Source organism: Cebus imitator, unplaced genomic scaffold (assembly GCF_001604975.1).
Source record: "Cebus imitator isolate Cc_AM_T3 unplaced genomic scaffold, Cebus_imitator-1.0 Scaffold555, whole genome shotgun sequence".
In the NCBI taxonomy this organism is placed as follows: domain Eukaryota; kingdom Metazoa; phylum Chordata; class Mammalia; order Primates; family Cebidae; genus Cebus; species Cebus imitator.
This window is the reverse complement of record NW_016107870.1, coordinates 287,549-305,167: the sequence shown is the minus strand read 5'-3', so window position 1 is coordinate 305,167 and position 17,619 is coordinate 287,549. Positions and strand designations below refer to the sequence as shown.

General features: G+C 65.4%; 1 protein-coding gene across 1 annotated transcript; it reads left to right on the top strand.

Annotated features, from left to right (window-relative positions):
• Window positions 1–2,117: 2,117 nt before the first annotated feature.
• CHRNA4 (cholinergic receptor nicotinic alpha 4 subunit) lies at window positions 2,118–17,054 on the top strand. Its single transcript, XM_017515718.2, has 6 exons — window positions 2,118–2,367; window positions 3,651–3,802; window positions 6,112–6,156; window positions 6,504–6,613; window positions 10,099–11,473; window positions 14,400–17,054. The coding sequence occupies exons 1-6, from the start codon at window positions 2,295–2,297 to the stop codon at window positions 14,523–14,525; spliced, it is 1,881 nt and encodes a 626-aa protein (XP_017371207.1). The 5' UTR covers window positions 2,118–2,294; the 3' UTR covers window positions 14,526–17,054.
• Window positions 17,055–17,619: the final 565 nt, after the last annotated feature.

The following is a 17,619-nucleotide window of genomic DNA, read 5'->3' as shown; positions in this document are numbered from 1 at the left end:
CTGCGCTGTGCCAAAGGGGGTGGGGTGGGATTCTGTGAGTGAGTGAGAGGTCAGCAGGCTGGCCTCCGGGGGGCCTCAGGGGGGCTTTGTTCTTCTCCCCTCCCTGTTTGCCAGCTGCTTGTTCAGCCCAAATTTCCATCCAGCTTGGAACCTTCTAGTTCCTGGCACAGAGCTGCCCATGGGGAGGCTTAGTGTAGACCAGAAGAACCAGGGGCTTGGGGAGAGTAAGGAGAGGGGTCCTTCCTTGGGGGGCTTCAGTCTGCCTAGGGAAATAGGACCTTAGGAAACCACTGAGAGCTGGATCTGCAGGATGCTCTGAAGGAGAGCCATCAGCAGGGCGGGTGGTGGAGACCCGTGGCTCCAGGAAAGACTGCAGGAAGGTGGGCTTGGGGTCTCCCAGGAGGCTTTCCCCGTAAGTAAAGGCAACTCAGCCCAAGACTGCATCTGAGGCCAGAGGGAGGCCAGGGTGCAGACCCTGCAGCCAGATGCCTGGGCTGGAATCCCACTACTGACTGTGTGAGCTTCAGTCTCTCTGCACCTTTGTTATCTCTCTGGTAAAGTAGGCATAACTGAAGAGCCTGCCTCGAAGGGGCTGTGGACGTGCAGGAGGTCCCTGCATACAGCTTGCTTGGGCCAGCGCCTGGGAAGGACACAGAAGCAGGGCAGTGCGGTCAGGCCGGCCAGTGCGCAGAGGCTGTGTGTTCTGAAAGCGATAATTGTAGGCACCGCCCAGAGTGGACAGACAGCTCTGCCCGTCCCAGAGCAGGTGTGTGAGGTGCACGAGCTCAACCTGGAACCAGGAGTGTGGGAGAGGTGGGCAGGATCAGTGGCTGCTGGGAGAAGCTGGGGGAAGGAGGGGGAAGAAGGTAGGGGGTAGAGGCAGGGGAGATGGGAGGGGCGATGGGAGGGGCAGGAGCTGCGGCGGCCCCAGACCTGCGCTGGGGTGAGGGGTGCTCCAGGGGAACTCCTGACAGACAGCCCCCTCCCCCGACCAGCAGGCCTGCAGCCTTGGAGGGAGGGTCACGGGCCCCTCCAGCCCCTTCAGCTCTGCCTTCCGTTACCGACGGAAGTCTCTGTTTTTCGGGGGGCTGAGTCCCAGCTGCAGAACCTGAGGCTGGGCCAGGGGCGCGGCTGCGGGGATGCGCGTCTGATGGTTCTGCAGAGCTGCGCCCTCTCCTCCTGCACCCAGATTCTGCCGCACAAGGCACCCCTCCTCCAAAGCACCTGCTGCTCTGTGGGCGGCCACCTCGGCACCCACTTGAGGGCGGGGCCCCTCCCTGGAGGCCGTGCGCTGCCTCTGGGGCGCCCCGTATTGTTTAAGGCCAGTCCAGGGGCGCCTGGCGTTGGCTCTCCAATCACCCGGCGGGAGATCCGGTTACTGCCCCGAACCCACTGCCCCCAGAGCGGAGGATGGGGGCGTGACCTCATGGCACACACGATCCACAGGACTCGCAAGCCGCACACGGGAGGGGAGGGGCGATGGACTCCGACCCCAGGCAGGACCTCGAGGCAGTGAGAGGTGGCCTCGCAGGGGGCGGGGTCTTCCTCCCCAGAAGGCGGGCGCAGGGCCTGGGCTTCCTCTGGACTCCTTGGGTCCCAGCGGAGGAACCGGGGCAGGCGGGGGCTGCGGGCGGATAAAGTGGGCGCCTTCCTGAGCGGGTCGCCGGGGAACAAGACCAGAGACGCGATTTTCAGACTGCAGACAGCGGCCGGGGCGATGGAGTTGCCCAGATGCGTAAGGGGAGCCCCTCCTGGCGCTCGGATCGCCCCCGATTCGCGCCCCGCCTCGAGTCAGGCAGCGGCCGAGGTTGGAGATGTGGGGAGCGAGGCCAGGCCGGCCAGGACCCCCCAGGCGCACGCAGCGACCACGGGGTTCCCATCCCCGGCTCAGGCACGTCCGTGGAGGACGAGGAAACTTTACCCCCGCCCGGGGCGAGCGCAGCCTCCCTGTCCCCCGGGAGCGCGGTCCGTCCCCGCTCAATCTCCGCGTCCCCGGCTCCCTCCTCCCCTCCCTCCTCCCCTTCCTCCACCCCCTCCTCCTCCATCCCCTGCTCCCCCTCCCAGCCGGCTGAGGCGGGCAGGGCCGGGCGGGGCCGCGCCACGGAGCCCACAGCCCTGCGCTCCCGGCCCCGCCGCCGCACCGCGCCCCGCGGGAGAAGCTAGCGAACCGGGCCCGGCAGCCGAAGCGGCCCGCGAGGCGCAGGGGGCATGAAGTTGGGCACCCGCGGGCCTCAGAGCCGGGGCGCGGGGGAGCCGGGAGCCGCCCGCATCTAGAGCCGCGAGGTGCGTGCGCCATGGAGCTCGGGGGCCGGGGGGCGCCGCGGCTGCTGCCGCCGCTGCTGCTCCTGGGGGCCGGCCTCCTGCGCGGTAAGTTTCGGGGCGCCGCTTGGGCCCCCTTTTGTCCGCGTTCGGGTGGCTCGGGGCTCCCGGAGCCGAGGGAAGGAGGCTCCTCACTGCGGTCCCCAGCCGCGGGTGCGCGCAGCGGGGCGGCCGCGAGGCTCCCCCATCCCCGGCGCACGGCCGACCTTCCCCGCGGGCTGGGCCGGGCGAGGAAGGGGTTAACTGCCCGCGAACGCGGAGGGCCGGGAAAGGGGGTTTCCGTGGGGGCGGGGCGGGGGATTCCACGACTGTTTCGGCGTTGGACCCACAAGCTCCAACTTGAGCCGAGGTGGAGCCCCCTTCTCCCTTCCCCCATCCTCGGCTACATTTCCCCAAAGACGCCGGTGCCCGCTTCCTCCGGATTAGGGGATCAGAGGGGCGGCCTCTCTCCTTGGCGGCCCCATCCACCTTTTCTGCAGGAAGAAGAGGTCGGGGGTGGGGACTCTGGGCTGGGAGTCAGGGGTCCCCGGGGGCGTAGAACTGACCCCTCCCAGGGTCCTGTCGTCATGGGAGAGCGGGACCCAGCAGGGAGGTGGAGGTCTCCCCCTCCGCCCCAGCCGCCCCGTGTGGCAGCGCCCAGGACAGGTGGGGAGTGCCTCAGACCTGCGGAGACCTGGAACAGAGATGGACCCTGGGGCTGTGCTCCTCCAGAGCCGCCCATCAAGGGCGTTCTGGGTCCGACCAAGAGCACAGGCAGGCTGGGGCACGGCGGGGGCTGCATCTGAACAACACTCCTCGGGCATCAGGGGATGGATGAACTACAGGAGGTGCCGCAGGAAGCAGAGCTTTTGGGGGCCGGATCCTCCTTCCCCTTCCTCCCTCTCCCTGCCTGTCTGGCCCCGATGCCCTGTGCCCCTTCCGCGCTGTCGTTACACCGCCCCCTGCAACCCCGCTGACTCCCAGGGTGCTAGAGGCGCAGCCCCTCCCTGGAAGTCGGTGTGGTAGGGACCCACACAGTGCTTGGCCCATCCACTGTCTGGTTTGATGGTGGGGGCAAGGTGCTGGGAAGGCCTCCGTGGGCTGAGAGGTCTGGGAGGCTTCCCCAAGAGAATCTCAGTGACAACCGGGGTGGGGGAGAGGCCAAGGGAGGGCAGCGCACGCCACGCCAGGCACACGCACAGGTCCTGCGGTGGGAGGTGCTCATGTGAGGAGCTGAAAGGAAGCGGGCATGGCGAGCGTGCCTGGCAGGGGGCTGGGGCAGCCTGGACAGCTCCTGGACAGCTCCCGGCTCCTTCCCTGCACCTGAGCCCCTGGCCGGCCTCTCCCCACAGCCAGCGGCCACGTGGAGACCCGGGCCCACGCAGAGGAGCGGCTCCTGAAGAAACTCTTCTCTGGTTATAACAAGTGGTCCCGGCCCGTGGCCAACATCTCCGATGTGGTCCTCGTCCGTTTTGGCCTGTCCATCGCTCAGCTCATCGACGTGGTAGGTGGGGGCGCAGCCGTCGCACGCTGGGACTGAGGTCGCCCTGCAGAGAGCACCGTGGTCTGGGTGGGCAGAGGGGACATGGCCATCAACACTTCCCATGGTTGTGAGTGTCCGGCCTGGCCTGGTGCACCAGAATGGCAGCCGCCAGCTCCCCCCCAACTCCACCAGAGCCCCAGCCAAGGGTTGGTTCTGAGCATCCCAGCCAGGCCCTGCCCTTTCCTCCCCCTTGGCAGAAGCACTCCACATGGCCAGGTTCTCAGTACAGGGCCTAGGCACCTTCTGAAGCAAAGAACAGCGAAGGCCTCACTTGCCAGGTCTCCAAGCTTGGGTCTGCTGCCGAGGGAGGAGCCGCTGGGTTTCGGGAGAATTTCCTCTTTGGGTGCCGTGCGTGTTGGGTAACCTGGGGCCTGTGGCCCTATGAAATGGGGTGAGAGCTGCTTCACTATCCCAGGCTGACTGGGCCACACCAGGGCCTTTGGGAGGTGTGGGGGGCTGCGGCCACATTCCTGCGGACAGGCTGCGCAGTGGTGGCACCCGCTTGCGCAGGGCCTCGAGTGGAGACTCCGGTCAGCCAGCCCCGTCCAGGGTGGGCCACCCAGACCCCCGCCCTCAGTGTCCTGGAACTGCCCCTGAGTGGCTCCTGTGGAGTGTCCCTGGCGGAGGCCCAGGCAGAAGACAATGCGGGCTGCACAGGCTTGGCAAGCCTGCTGAGGTTTGCAAACACGGCTGCAAAGTGGTGGCTGGCAGAGGCGGCCGTTGGCAGCTGCCCAGGACTGTGGGCCTGCCACCCCACACCTGGCTGCCTACCTGAGCTCAGGGCTTAGTCCATGGCTCCCTAACCACCGCAGAGCCCCCAGTTTGCCCAGGAGACATTGAGGTCCGGAGCATACCCAGCACCAAGGCTCCCACAGCTTCCTGCCTCCCTCGCCACCCTGCCGCTGGCTAAGGACATACACCAACACACACAGCTCCTAGGTGCTGGCCCGAGGCCGAGGGCCACTTGTGTGCAGAAGGGGCTGCCTCGTGCCTGGCCCACTGCCCATCCCGCCAGGGCCTGGGGCTCGCTTGTGCCCCTTTGCAGGCTCCTATCCGTATTGTGGATGCCATCACCGGGGTCCGTCCCAGAGCGGAGGGCTTGTGAGCTGCATGTGTGGGCTCAGGCCCCAGGACTGGCTGCAGGGAAGGGTCTGGAAGCCACGTCGCTTCCCACCAGCCTAGGCCGAGGCTGAGCGGTGATGACGCATATGGTGCTGACCTGTCCTCCAGCTTCAAGGGCACCAAGAGTGACGGCTGCAAGGGGGCAGGGCACTGGGCAGGCAGCCAGGGCTGGCCCCAGGAAGCAGGTTCTGAGGACCCTGGAGCTTCCGGGTACACACAGCATGTGGTCCTGAGGGAACGTGGTCCTGAGATGAGGTCCTGAGGGGAGATGTGGTACTGAGGAGACGTGGTCTATGCAAACATGGTCCCGAGGGGGCGTGGCCCTGAGGGATGTGGCCCTGTGGGGACGTGGTCCTGTGGGGACATGGTCCTGTGGGGATGTGGTCTGTGGGAACCTGGTCTTGAGGGGATTGTGGCCCTGTGTGATGTGGTCCTGTGAAGACGTGGTCCTGTGAAGACGTGGTCCTGAGGGAACGTGGTCTGTGGGGATGTGGTCCTGTGGGATGTGGTCCCATGAGGACGTGGCCCTGTGCCCTACGGGGACACGGTACTGAGGGGATGTGGTCCTGTGGGGATGTGGAAGGAGGCGGGTGGGGTGGGCTGGAAGGGGCTGGGGCAAGTGGCCCAGCTGCACACAGTGACCTTGAGTGACCCCAGCTGTGGTCCCACCAGCACAGGTCATGAGGCACAGTCATGGAGGGGCCACCCTGGACAGCAGTGGGACCCACGGATGTGCCGGGGCAGCTTTGCTGGCTGTGCGTGCCCATGTGGGGGGCCGTGCTGCAGAGGGGCTGCCCTGAGGGCTGGGAGGGAGCTAGGCAGGTAGGCAGAAGGAGGCTCCCTGTGCCCGCCACACCTGTCGTAGCTAGGGAGCCTATGAGGCCGCCGACCTCCTCCCAGTTTTCTGCTGGAGATGTTCACAGCCTTGTCCCCACAGCCCTAGGTCCCCTCAGGGTCCCATCCTGGGCTCGGTGCATCCTTGCAGGGCGCTCACCCCTCCAGAGGTCGCCTGTCCCCCATCCTCGCCCTCACCCTGACCCTGTCCTTGTGCCGGTGCCTGTGGATGAGGAAACCCAGGGCTAGAGAAGGACACCCCAGGGTGTCCCAGTGCTGAGGGGTCAGTGGCCTCCTTCATCTGTCTACTCTAGGACGAGAAGAACCAGATGATGACCACGAACGTGTGGGTGAAGCAGGTGAGTAGGAGGGTGCTGCCCCATCCTGGCCCTGCCCCACACCCCTGCCCCCTCCCCCTGCCCCATGACCCTCCCTCTCCCCCATGACCCTCCCTCTGCCCCATGACCCTCCCTCTCCCCCATGACCCTCCCTCTCCCCCATGACCCTCCCTCTCCACCATGACCCTCGCCCTCCCATACCCCTCCCCTCCCCCACACTTCCCCCTCCCCCACACCCCTCCCCTCCCTGCACCCCTTCCCCTGCTGTCTGCTCCAGCCCTGCCCTCATCGTGCTGCCCCACCCTGGCCCTACCCCGCCCCCACCCTCCCCCACGCCCCTCACCCTGCGGCTTCCCCGTCCGGTCCAGGAGTGGCATGACTACAAGCTTCGCTGGGACCCAGCTGACTACGAGAACGTCACGTCCATCCGCATCCCCTCTGAGCTCATCTGGAGGCCGGACATCGTCCTCTACAACAAGTGAGTCCCCTTTGGGGTCTCGGTGTCAGGGGTGGCTGGGGCCTGCTCCACCAAGGCCCATCCTGGCCCCTTGCAGCCTGTGCCACCCTCATCCATGCCAGCCCAGGTGGGCCCAGAAAAGAAGAAGCAGGAGCAATGGAAAAGTTGGGGGGTTGAGGAGGGAAGGGTCCCCCAGGCCAGCAGAGGCGGAGGGCATCCCCAGGTCTCAGCACCGGACCTTCAGAGCCTGAGGGTCTGAGTGTGGCTGTGGCACATATGCACGACGTCCCTGCCGGCCCAGTCCTGAGGCCTGGGGCTCCCTCCTGACCCTGCTGTCTTTGCCGGAACCCTTGATGGCTGCAGGAGAACCCTTTGGGCCGGAGTGCTTTTCACAATCAGACCCCATCCCTGGCTTTCTGGGAGAACAGTGTGGGTCGCAGGGTGCCCTGGAGAGGAGTGAGGAAGCCCCGACGGCTCCCATATCAGCAGGACCTCTGCTTCCTCTGCACGCTCCAGCCCTGCCCAAGACAGACGGCACGCCAGGTCCCCAGCAAACAAAGCCTCGGGCTGGGCCAAGCCCGTGTCTGGCTCCTGGGAGCCCAGGCTTACGTCTGGTCACGGAAATGGATTTTCTGTGCCTGGAAGCCAGGGCAGCATTGCCAGGGATTGGCCGTGGCAGACGCTGGCCTCCAGAGGCTGCTGTCCTCCGACCTGTCCTTCCCGAGGACCCGTGCCAAGGGCCCTGCGCCCGGCAGCCGGCGCTCTCTGAGCTGAGTCCTGCGGGGACGGTCTCTGGTCACAGACTCGGGGTCTGGGTGTGGCGGGGCCACGGCTCCCACAGACAAAGCAAATGGAAGCTCTTCCTCCTCTCCCATCGCAGCCATCTGCCCACAGCCCCTTCCAGGCCCCAGGGCACCCGCCTGACCTATAAACGCTGCTGTGTGATTAAGAACCACTGGGCTCCTTTTCCAACTCAATTGATCCCAGTAATGGCCGTGGGAACGGCCGCCACATGTGAAAGTAGCTCTGGCGCTTTTCCTGGGCGCAGTGCGGGGGTGGTCAGGGGTGAGTGGGCGGCGGCCTTCCCTTAGGACAGGCTCCCTGCCCCTGCAGGCCACCCAGCGACCCGGCTCCCGCCGCACCAGGCCCTAGCACCGAATCTACCTCTGACTCACAAGGACGTATTTCAGGGAGAAGTGGAAACGCCCCAGATAGGGTTGGGCCAGGCAGAGAAGCAGCTCTGGGGGCCTGTATGCGGCACCCCAGGAATGCAGCCTCTCAGGACCACGGCCCCCACTGTGACCTCAAACCCCCAGGACCATAGACCCCCAGGACCACAGCTCCTCTGGAATGCAGCTTCTTAGGACCACAGCCCCCCAAAGACTGCAGCCCCCACCAGGTTCACAGCTCCCTGAGGACCACTTCCTCCAGGACCACATTCCCCGCCAGGACCACATTCCCCGCCAGGACCACAGCACGCCCAGGACCACAGCCCCTCAGGACCATAGCCCCAAGGATCACAGCTCAGGAGAGCGGAGGCTGCTGCTACCCCACGTCCTCCTGTGCCTCCTCCCCACCATGGGCTGCAGGAGGTAGTGAGGTGACCCCAGCTTCTCTTTGGGGCTGTGGGGGGGTTGTCACTGAGGCTCCCTCTGGACAGGACCTGGGGTTGTTTCTGGGGCAGCAGGTGGCGGCGGCTGGTGGCTGGCCAGGCTGCAGGGCAGGAGGCCTCGGCCCTTCTCTGGGCTTTGGCCACCCCCTGCTGGGTCCACTTGGGGCTTCTCTAAGATTGGTCCTTTGGGGCAGGAGCCCAGAACTCTGTGACCTGGACTGGGGTGGTGGTGGGGAGGACAGCAGGTCTTAGCCACACTGTGTGCCCTGGAGCGGGAACCTGGACCTGCTGGGCTGGGCAGCTCCTCAGACCCTGCCTGGGCCCAGGCGGTGAGTCCAGGACCGGCTCATGGGCGGGGGCTCATCCTCCCGTTTCCTGTGGTGCCGGCCGAGGACCCTGGAGGAGGGGGCCCTGCCCAGAGCGGTGAAAGCAGAGGACTGGGTGGCCTGCCCTGTTCCCAAGCTCGGCCCTGACGTCCCCTGCTGGGTGTGTGCCGAATGGAATTGTCCCCGTTTGCCATGTGAGAAGGCTTGAATTTGTGCCCCAGAAGGTGGGGGCGTTGGTTGTTGGAGAGACGGCTGGGGAGAAGGAGGAAACATGAGCCTGACTCCACCCAGACTGGAATAGGTGGCAAGGCACTGCCCCAGCCGGAGGGACTCCGGGCTCAGACCAGGCTGTGCGGCACCGAGATGCGGGCAGTGGCGCTTGTGGTCACCCTCCCTCCTCAGTGTGGCCGAGCTGCGACCAGATCAGGGGGCAGAGGCTTGGCACCGAGACCGTGGGGGCCAGGTCTCCTCTGTGACCTGGAGGGCAGAGCTCCAGCAGCGGCAGCTCCTCCGACGGAGGGTCCCTGGTGGTTGGGAAAGGGTGGAGGTGCAGGCCCAGCCCCAGGACTCGTGTGCAGGCAGAGGGAGCTCAGGGAGCAGTGGCCAGCTTTGCCCGAGCACCTGGGGAGGCCCTGGTCTTTGCAAGCTCTCAGGAAATGGGGCAGAGGAAGGATGGGCAGGGGTCCAGGCGCTCAGCAGAGGTGGAGCAGAAGGTGTCTGGCTGGGTGGCCTCTCCCTGGAACACACCCTGCCCTGCTGCCCTCCGTAGGGCTGAGCTGGGGATGGAGAAACTAACGGGGCCTCATCGGCAGGGCCTTCTGTGGGGTGGAGGTGTCGGGTGCTGCCTCTGAAGGCTGGCTACCTCAGCCCTGAATGCACTCCAGCAGCACACCCCACCCAGCCAGGCTGTCTGTGAAACCGGGGCTGGGGCTGGGAGCTCTGCCTATCAGGAAAGGAGTGGCAGGTGCACCAGTCCCTGGTTCTGTGGCTCCGTCGTCAACCTGTGCCTGTGGACAGGACACCCATGTCCCCTAAGACAAAAGAGAGTCTGGAGCCAGTGGCTGAGACATGGCCCTGTAGCTAGGTGGTGCGCATGCAGCCCCTCGGCAGCACCCCTGCGGCCCCGGTGTCTTCGCGCTCACACATGGGAGGTGGTCTCCAAGTCCTTGGGTTAACAGCAGAAGCTGGGTGAGGAATTCCCATGGTGGTCCGTGGTGCTGCTTGGAGGGGCAGGGGTGTGGAGATGCCATGTGTCCCAGGGGAGGTGCTGGGAGACTAGCCCCATCCCTGCTCTGCTGGCGGAGAAGAATCAGCAGCAGCGGTGATGCTCTGCCATGTGTCAGGCGCTCGTAGGCCCCTTCCTGTTGTTCAAACCCCATGCTGCCCCCAGCTCAGGGATGCCAAGCCAAGGCGCGTGAGTGAGAGACGGGCAGTGTACCCGGGCAAGGCCGCCAGCCTTTCTCTGCCTCTGTGACGCGAGAACGCCTCTGTGTGCGGGCGCGGGGTCCCAGCACGGAGGCGGCGTGGGTGTGGACGTGGTCTCACCCCTTTGCTCTCTCCCTGCCCAGTGCCGACGGGGACTTTGCTGTGACCCACCTGACCAAGGCCCACCTGTTCCACGACGGGCGTGTGCAGTGGACGCCGCCGGCCATCTACAAGAGCTCCTGCAGCATCGACGTCACCTTCTTCCCCTTCGACCAGCAGAACTGCACCATGAAGTTCGGCTCCTGGACCTACGACAAGGCCAAGATCGACCTGGTGAGCATGCACAGCCGCGTGGACCAGCTGGACTTCTGGGAGAGCGGCGAGTGGGTGATCGTGGACGCCGTGGGCACCTACAACACCAGGAAGTACGAGTGCTGCGCCGAGGTCTACCCCGACATCACCTACGCCTTCATCATCCGGCGGCTGCCGCTCTTCTACACCGTGAACCTCATCATCCCCTGCCTGCTCATCTCCTGCCTCACCGTGCTGGTGTTCTACCTGCCCTCCGAGTGTGGCGAGAAGGTCACGCTGTGCATCTCTGTGCTGCTCTCGCTCACCGTCTTCCTGCTGCTCATCACCGAGATCATCCCGTCCACGTCGCTGGTCATCCCGCTCATCGGCGAGTACCTGCTGTTCACCATGATCTTCGTCACCCTGTCCATCGTCATCACCGTCTTCGTGCTCAACGTGCACCACCGCTCGCCGCGCACGCACACCATGCCCGCCTGGGTGCGCAGGGTCTTCCTGGACATCGTGCCGCGCCTGCTGCTCATGAAGCGGCCGTCCGTGGTCAAGGACAACTGCCGGCGGCTCATCGAATCCATGCACAAGATGGCCAGTGCCCCGCGATTCTGGCCCGAGCCTGAGGGGGAGCCCTCCGTCATGAGCGGCACCCGTAGCCGGCACCCGCCCTCACCGTCCTTCTGCGCGCCCCTGGACGCGCCGGCTGATCCCGGGCGTGCCTGCAAGTCGCCCTCCGACCCCCTCCCCACTCCGCAGCCCCTGGAGGCCGAGAAGGCCGGCCCCCACCCCTCGCCAGGACCCTGCCACTCACCCCACAGCACCCAGGCCCCAGGGCTGGCCAAAGCCAGGTCCCTCAGCGTCCAGCACGTGTCAAGCGCCGGCGAGGCGACGGAGGGTGTCCTGCGGTGCCGGTCTCGGAGCATCCAGTACTGCGCTCCGCGAGACGATGCCGCCCCCGAGGCGGATGGCCAGGCTCTTGGTGCCCTGGCCTCTCCCAAGGCCCACCCGGCGGAGCTCCCACCTCCAGACCAGGCCTCTCCGTGCAAATGCACGTGCAGGAAGGAGCCGCCTTCCACGTCCCCGAGCGCCACGCTCAAGGCCCGCAGCACCAAAGCGCTGCCCCGGCATCTGCCCCTGTCGCCAGCCCTGACCCGGGCAGTAGAGGGCGTCCAATACATCGCAGACCACCTGAAAGCCGAAGACACAGACTTCTCGGTGAGTCCCGCCTGTGGCTGTGCTGGCCGCCTCTGGCCCTGATGCCCTCTGCTCCCGGTGAATAATCAGGAGCTGGGCCCAGGCCTCAGGCCGCTCCGCCTTGGGGCGTATGGTGTGGCCCCGAAGCAGCAGCCTCTTCTCAAGTGTGCTGCATGGCCGCGGGTCCCAGGCTTAGCGGGGCAGGTGGCCCCGAGTGGCTGCAGAGGGTGGATCCCGGGGCCCCCGCCGGCTTTGGGACACAGAGGCCTCGGCAGGCGGCAGGGCGACGGGCTGCAGGCACCGTCCTTCCAGCAAGGCACAGGGGCACACTGGGAACTCCTGCCCAGCGATGCCCGCGTCCCCAGAATGCAGTGAGGTGCTGCCAAGGCACTTTCCCCAGGGCGCACCTGTGCCTGCCCCGTGGACCTCCCTGGGTCCCCTCTGTACCTGGGATCTGGACACAGGGGGCTCAGAGAAGATGGGATGGGATGGCTGGGGGCCGGAGAGAAGGATTCTGCTTGGGACACAGCCCCAAGCCCATCAGCCCCAAGAGGCCAAGCTGGGGACGGGCAGGGGAGCCATGGGCTGGGGGCAGAGCACTGGCTGCTGCTAAGACCCCCTGGGTCCTGGGCCGGCCCAGCTGCCCTCATGAACCAGGCAGTGCCCACACAGGGGCTTCAGGAGCCGAGGTTTCTGCTAAGTGGCAGCTGCGTCCGTGTTGCCTGTGTCTCCACACCCTCCAACCCAATCCACGAGGGAGAGGCTGGGCCGAGCCAGCTTTGCCTGACCCCAGCAGCAGACGGCCTCCCTGCTCCCTTCTGCAGACATTTGCTGCCTGCCATGCGGGGGGAGGCTTGGGGGCCACGGTCCTCAGACGGGACAGTGGGTGACGCACGGAGGCAGCCAGAGGTCTCAGCCGCCCAGCCCATGATGGTCACAGCGGCCACTCCGTGTCTGTCCTGCCCGTCCACCTGCCCTCACTGGCATCTCCCGGCTGTCGTCCTGGTGGCAGGCCTGGCATCCTCAGTGGCTGCCTCCATCTGAGAAGTGAGGGCGTCTCTCGCCCCACACAGCCACCCCACTGAGTCCCAAGAAGCTGAGAAGCCACCTGCAGGTTCCAGAACGTTCTGTGGTCGTGAGAGCAGCCTGGAGAAGCCTGGGGACTGTGCTTTGCTCCTAGCTCTTGAAGCGAGAGGCAGCTGCTCCTGGCCATGCCGCCGTAGAGTCTGATGCTTTTACACTGTTGATCAAAGCCACCCCGAAGCCGGCAGTAGGTCTGAGCCTGGCGGTCAGCGGGGCCTGGGCCCCTCCAGCTGCCTTCTGGGGCCGATAGCTGCCGCTGCCTGACCTGGTTCTGGACTTCTGGGGAAGCAGAGCTGACTTCACAGGAGCCGGCCTCAGGGACAGAGGGAAGGCTTTGGTCTGCGGCTGCGTTTCATCCTCAGGCGGATGGAAGGTGGCGGGCAGAGCAAGGGAACTAAAGGCGCATGGGAAGGAGCGGGCAGGCGGCTGCGTCCCACCTCCCCAGAGCCGAAGCCTGGGGCAGGGTTTTATTTATAAGTGACCCCATTTGCCTTCAGGCTTCCCGTAAATAAATACGGCCATTTCGGTTCAGTTTATATGATCAGGACACCCGGGGTTGCTGTGAAAAATCAGAGCAGACACCCCCAAAGCAGGAGGCGGCACTATCCCCACAGAGGCCAGGCGCTCATGGGCACTCCCCCTCCCACATCTCATCATCCACAGGCCTGGGACCCACGACACCCTCGTGGCCTGGCCCAGAGGCAGCTTGTCAGCCAGGGGTCGGCTCAGGTCCTTCCACACAGCGGAGCCGGGGGCGTGGGATGGGGGAGCCTGGGGCACGGGACGGGGTACCAGGGACAGGGCAGTGGCCGGTGGCTTGAGTGCCTTGGGCTGCCCACAGCGGCTGCCTCAAGAGTGGCTTCCTGACTCCAGGCCTGACCAGGCCACGGCCTCTGCCTTCCCGAGGCCTCTGCCCCTGGGGGTCACTCAGGGTGGGGCCCCCTTGCATCAACCCCAAGACTGTGGGTTAGACGCGGGCCTGGAGCTGGGCGGCCTGTGCCAGGACTTGCTGTCCCTCTTCAGCTGTATGACCACAGCCAGCCCTGACTTCTGTGCGCCTCAGTATGAAAACCGGACAGGCCAGGAAGGCTGGCGTGAGAGGCCACAGATGGCGGCGGCTCTACAGGCTCCGTGTGCTGCCCCCGTCCGCCCTCTGGCCCCGGGTCTCCCCACCGCTGTGGAGCCATCAGCTGCAAAGCAGCCCCGCCTGGGCCTCTGTGTGCATGGTCAGGCCCAATTATCCCAGTACCTGCAGGCTCCTGGTCTCACCTGCCCAGCCAGGCTCTGCCCCCACCAGGCCCCATTTCCCGTCTGCAAAACGGAGAGGGGACTGGGCCTCCGTGGTGCCCCTCCCAGCGCTGGTGAGCTGAGAGCAGACTCCTCACAGGGTGTCTGAGCCCCCTTCCCACGTGTCCTGCCCAGCCAGGCCACCTGCCGAGAGGTGGGAGCACGCAGGGCACGGTGGGGAGCCGTCTCCGTCTCTGCGCAGGGGTCTCCCCAGCCAGAGTTCCCAGGGTTCCTAGGTCCTCCTGCCCTACCCTGCGCTGCAGTGATGCTGCCCCGCAGAGCACTGGCTGGCTCTTCATGCACCCCGATTCCCCCGTGGTGCAGGTGTGTGCGGGGTGCCCGGGCAGCCTCTCCACGCACCCCGATTCCCCCGTGGTGCAGGTGTGTGCGGGGTGCCCGGGCAGCCTCTCCACGCACCCCGATTCCCCTGTGGTGCAGGTGTATGCGGGGTGCCCGGGCAGCCTTGGCTGCCTTGGGTGGAAGGTGGGAGGGAACGAGCTGCTGCCGGTGGTGCCGGGGTCCTGAGAGCTGCCCCGTGGCAGCCGGGCCTGCTGCAGTGACTGGTCTGTGCTTGCAGGTGAAGGAGGACTGGAAGTACGTGGCCATGGTGATCGACCGCATTTTCCTTTGGATGTTCATCATCGTCTGCCTGCTGGGGACCGTGGGCCTCTTCCTGCCACCCTGGCTGGCCGGCATGATCTAGGACAGGTGGGGGCCTGTGGGGCCTGGGCCTGTGGCATGGGGTCGGCGGCCGTGTGGCTGGCCCAGGGCTGTGCTGGCTCCTCCCGGGACTCTGCGGGGCCATACGTTCGTCCCTCCTGTGGTGTCTGCTGTAAGACGGCCGTGGACAGAGATGCAGCCTCTGGGGAGACGGAGTGTGGAGCTGCTTCCGGTCGGGCTGTGGCCCCAGGAGGCAGCAGCCTGAAGTGGTGGCAGGGTCAGCACCTCCTCCCTGCAGGACTCGGCCCAAGTCCAGTTCAAGAGTCTCCTGAGCTTCCCTGCAGATGGAACTCACTACCCCCGGTCTCTCAGGAGACCCAGCCACGGACCTGACTGCCCCAAGGAACCCTCTTCAGCCCGGTCTTCCGGAGGCCTGACGGCGTCTCCCGCCCGCCACGTCCTGCTCCTGTGTGACCTCAGCCTCTGCCCCAGGGCCCTTGGGCCTCTCTGGTCCCATAAGGGTGAGCCACTGGCGCTCCAGTCTTCTTTGCTAGGAGTGGGTCCAGGCAGGGATTGTGTTCTGCTGTGTTTTGGGTAAGTTACCGAGAACCCGAGTGTTGTGCCCAAGGAGCCTTGGAGAACAGAGTTTTGTGGAGCTGGTCCTGCTGCGGGGAGCTGGACGGCAGGGCTCTGAGGAGACAGGAACGCCCAACCCCAGAGAGCCCTGAGACCCGGGCTCTGCCTTCCAGGGTGGGGCCAGGCTTGGTGGCAGGTGTCCTGGGCTCCATGGGATCTCGTGGCTCCCATCCCTGTGGAAACTTGTGTGCTCTGATTTCCCTGGGCTGAAAGGGTCCCCAGTGGAGCCCAGACCCAGGCTCTGGTTCCCTGGGGACCCCGAGGGTTTCCGCCTGGGTCCACAGCCAGGAAGATCCACCCTGGACTCCAGGTTTGGGAAGGACTCCCTGTCACAGTAGCTGTGAGGAGCTGGTGGGGGCATCCCTGAGGACCTTCACCCGGGGGGTGCCAGGACCTGTGGAGCAGGAAGCCCCTGAGAACCCTTGTGGGGCTTCCAGACAGGCCTGTGCCCTCTGTCCTGGCAGGGCGGGCAGAGCTAAGGCCATGCCCACAGATGTGGGAGGCCTGAGGTGCTTCCGGCCATGACCCTGGAGCCCTGCAGTGCACCCCCTAGGGATGGCACACTGGCAGCCCCGTGTCCCCAGGTGCCCTGGGAAAATGTACTTCCCCTGAGGGTGGGCACAGGTTGCCCCACCCCACCGTGATCCCAAGGACTCAGAGGGGTGGGGCCAGGACAGCGTGTCCCCTGCCCAAGAGTGGCACTGGTTTGGGAGGAGGGCAGTCAGAGGAAGCCTCCCGCTGAGTGGTACAGATTCCACCGCGCCAGACCCCATCCAGCCCTGGTGGGGCTGCAGTCGGGGCCTGCGTCCTGCCGCGTCTCCTCCCTCTGTCCCCGAGCCGAGCTCTCCTGGGGCAGGGCCTTGTCAGGAGGTGCCTAAGAACAGAATAAATAATTCAGTGAGGCTTGGAGCTCGGCATGCTGAGTGCCCAGGAAATGCCGCCACGTCCCCGCGGGCAGTGACGTGAATGGGGAGGAGACTGGGGCCCATATGCCCACATCTGCCTCTGCACTGCAGCTGGTCATCCCCACCCACGGGCGCCTGTGACCGGGCTGCTGAGTCTGGGGCTCTTGTGCCAGGAGTGGGATGCAGAGATCCTCATGCTGAGTCCTGGGCATCCGCAGCCCCCCGGCCCCTCCTGGGTCCCCTGGGCATTCAGGGCCCCCAACTGCCGGGCTCTGACTTCCCCCTACTCCACCATTAGGCCCTGCTGCCCCTCGGCCAGAGCTCCTAGGGTGCAGGGAGACCCCAGGAGAGGGAGGTCATCCAGGGGCCTTGGAAGCTGGCAGGAGACACAGGTCTCCGAGGAGGGAGGGGATGCAGATTCGGATGTAAGATGCCCAATCCGCGTTGCATAAGCAGATCCAGCTGCCAGATGTGTGGGCAGCTGTGGGGAGTGGCCCTGGGGTGCTGGGCCCAGCTGCGGATGTTCTTTTCTGGGTCAGGGTGACTTTGGAGTGGCTGTGACGCTCCTGCCGGGGGCCCTCCTGCTGGGGGCGGCACTTGCCTGGGGGAAGACCCCTTTCACTTTATTCTTCTTTTCTGAGGCTCAAAAAAAAAAAGAAAAGAAATCCAAATAAAGCACCATGTTCCCACCACGGCAAATCAACCTCAACAACAATGTTGCTGTATTTGCTTCCAGTGGTGTTTTTTTAAATTAAGGTAAAATTTACGTATGGCGAGATGCATGCTCTTCCGCAGAGACCCCAGCCCTTCCCGTCGGCGTCCCCTCCCCATCTGTGGCTCTGACTTAAGCATGGCGGATGGGCCTCTCCGGCTCCCGACCGTCACGGAGACGGAACCCTGCTTCCGAGCGTCTGACGTCCGGCTTCTTCGTCGTGTGACTTGGAGCTCCATCCGTGGTGTCGTGTGTGTCGTAGCTCATTGCTCTTTGTTCCTTTGTTCTTCTGTCTGAATAAACTGAGGCAGTGTGTCCAGCACCTGTTAGTGTTAGTGGACTCTGTTCCCAGCTGTCGGATGAGGAGCGGAGGTGCCCGTGTGTGCCCAGGTGCAGATCTGTGTGGGTGGATGGTCTCTCGCTCTGTCTGTTATGTATGTGTCTTTATTTTCTGCATATGTTAATGTTTTGACATCTTTCAGACCCAAGACTGCTCCTCCTAGGGCCAGTGAGCTCCCAGCGGTGGAAAGCTTGCCTGGAGCACACATTTGCCAGGGCTGTGTCCCCCGACCCCCCCATCAAAGTCTCCCGCTAAGCCATTGTTTCCCCGCCCTACGCAAGCCAGGACCAGGCAGAGGAATGCAATACTGGAGCTCAAAGCCTGGGGGCTGTTCACGCCGCCTGCCCTGTCTGTCCCAGGGGAAGCCCCAACAAAGGCCCTGGGCCACGGCTCCCCAGCCCCTCCTCCGTCCCGACCCGCCTGGTGCTTTCCAGGTGGGCCTGCCGGGCATGACGTGGCCCCTCCTCTTGGGAGGTGCGATAATCTCTCAAGGGCATCGGCCTCAGGTTTTCACTCCATCTCCCGTATACGTTGGGGCCGGGCC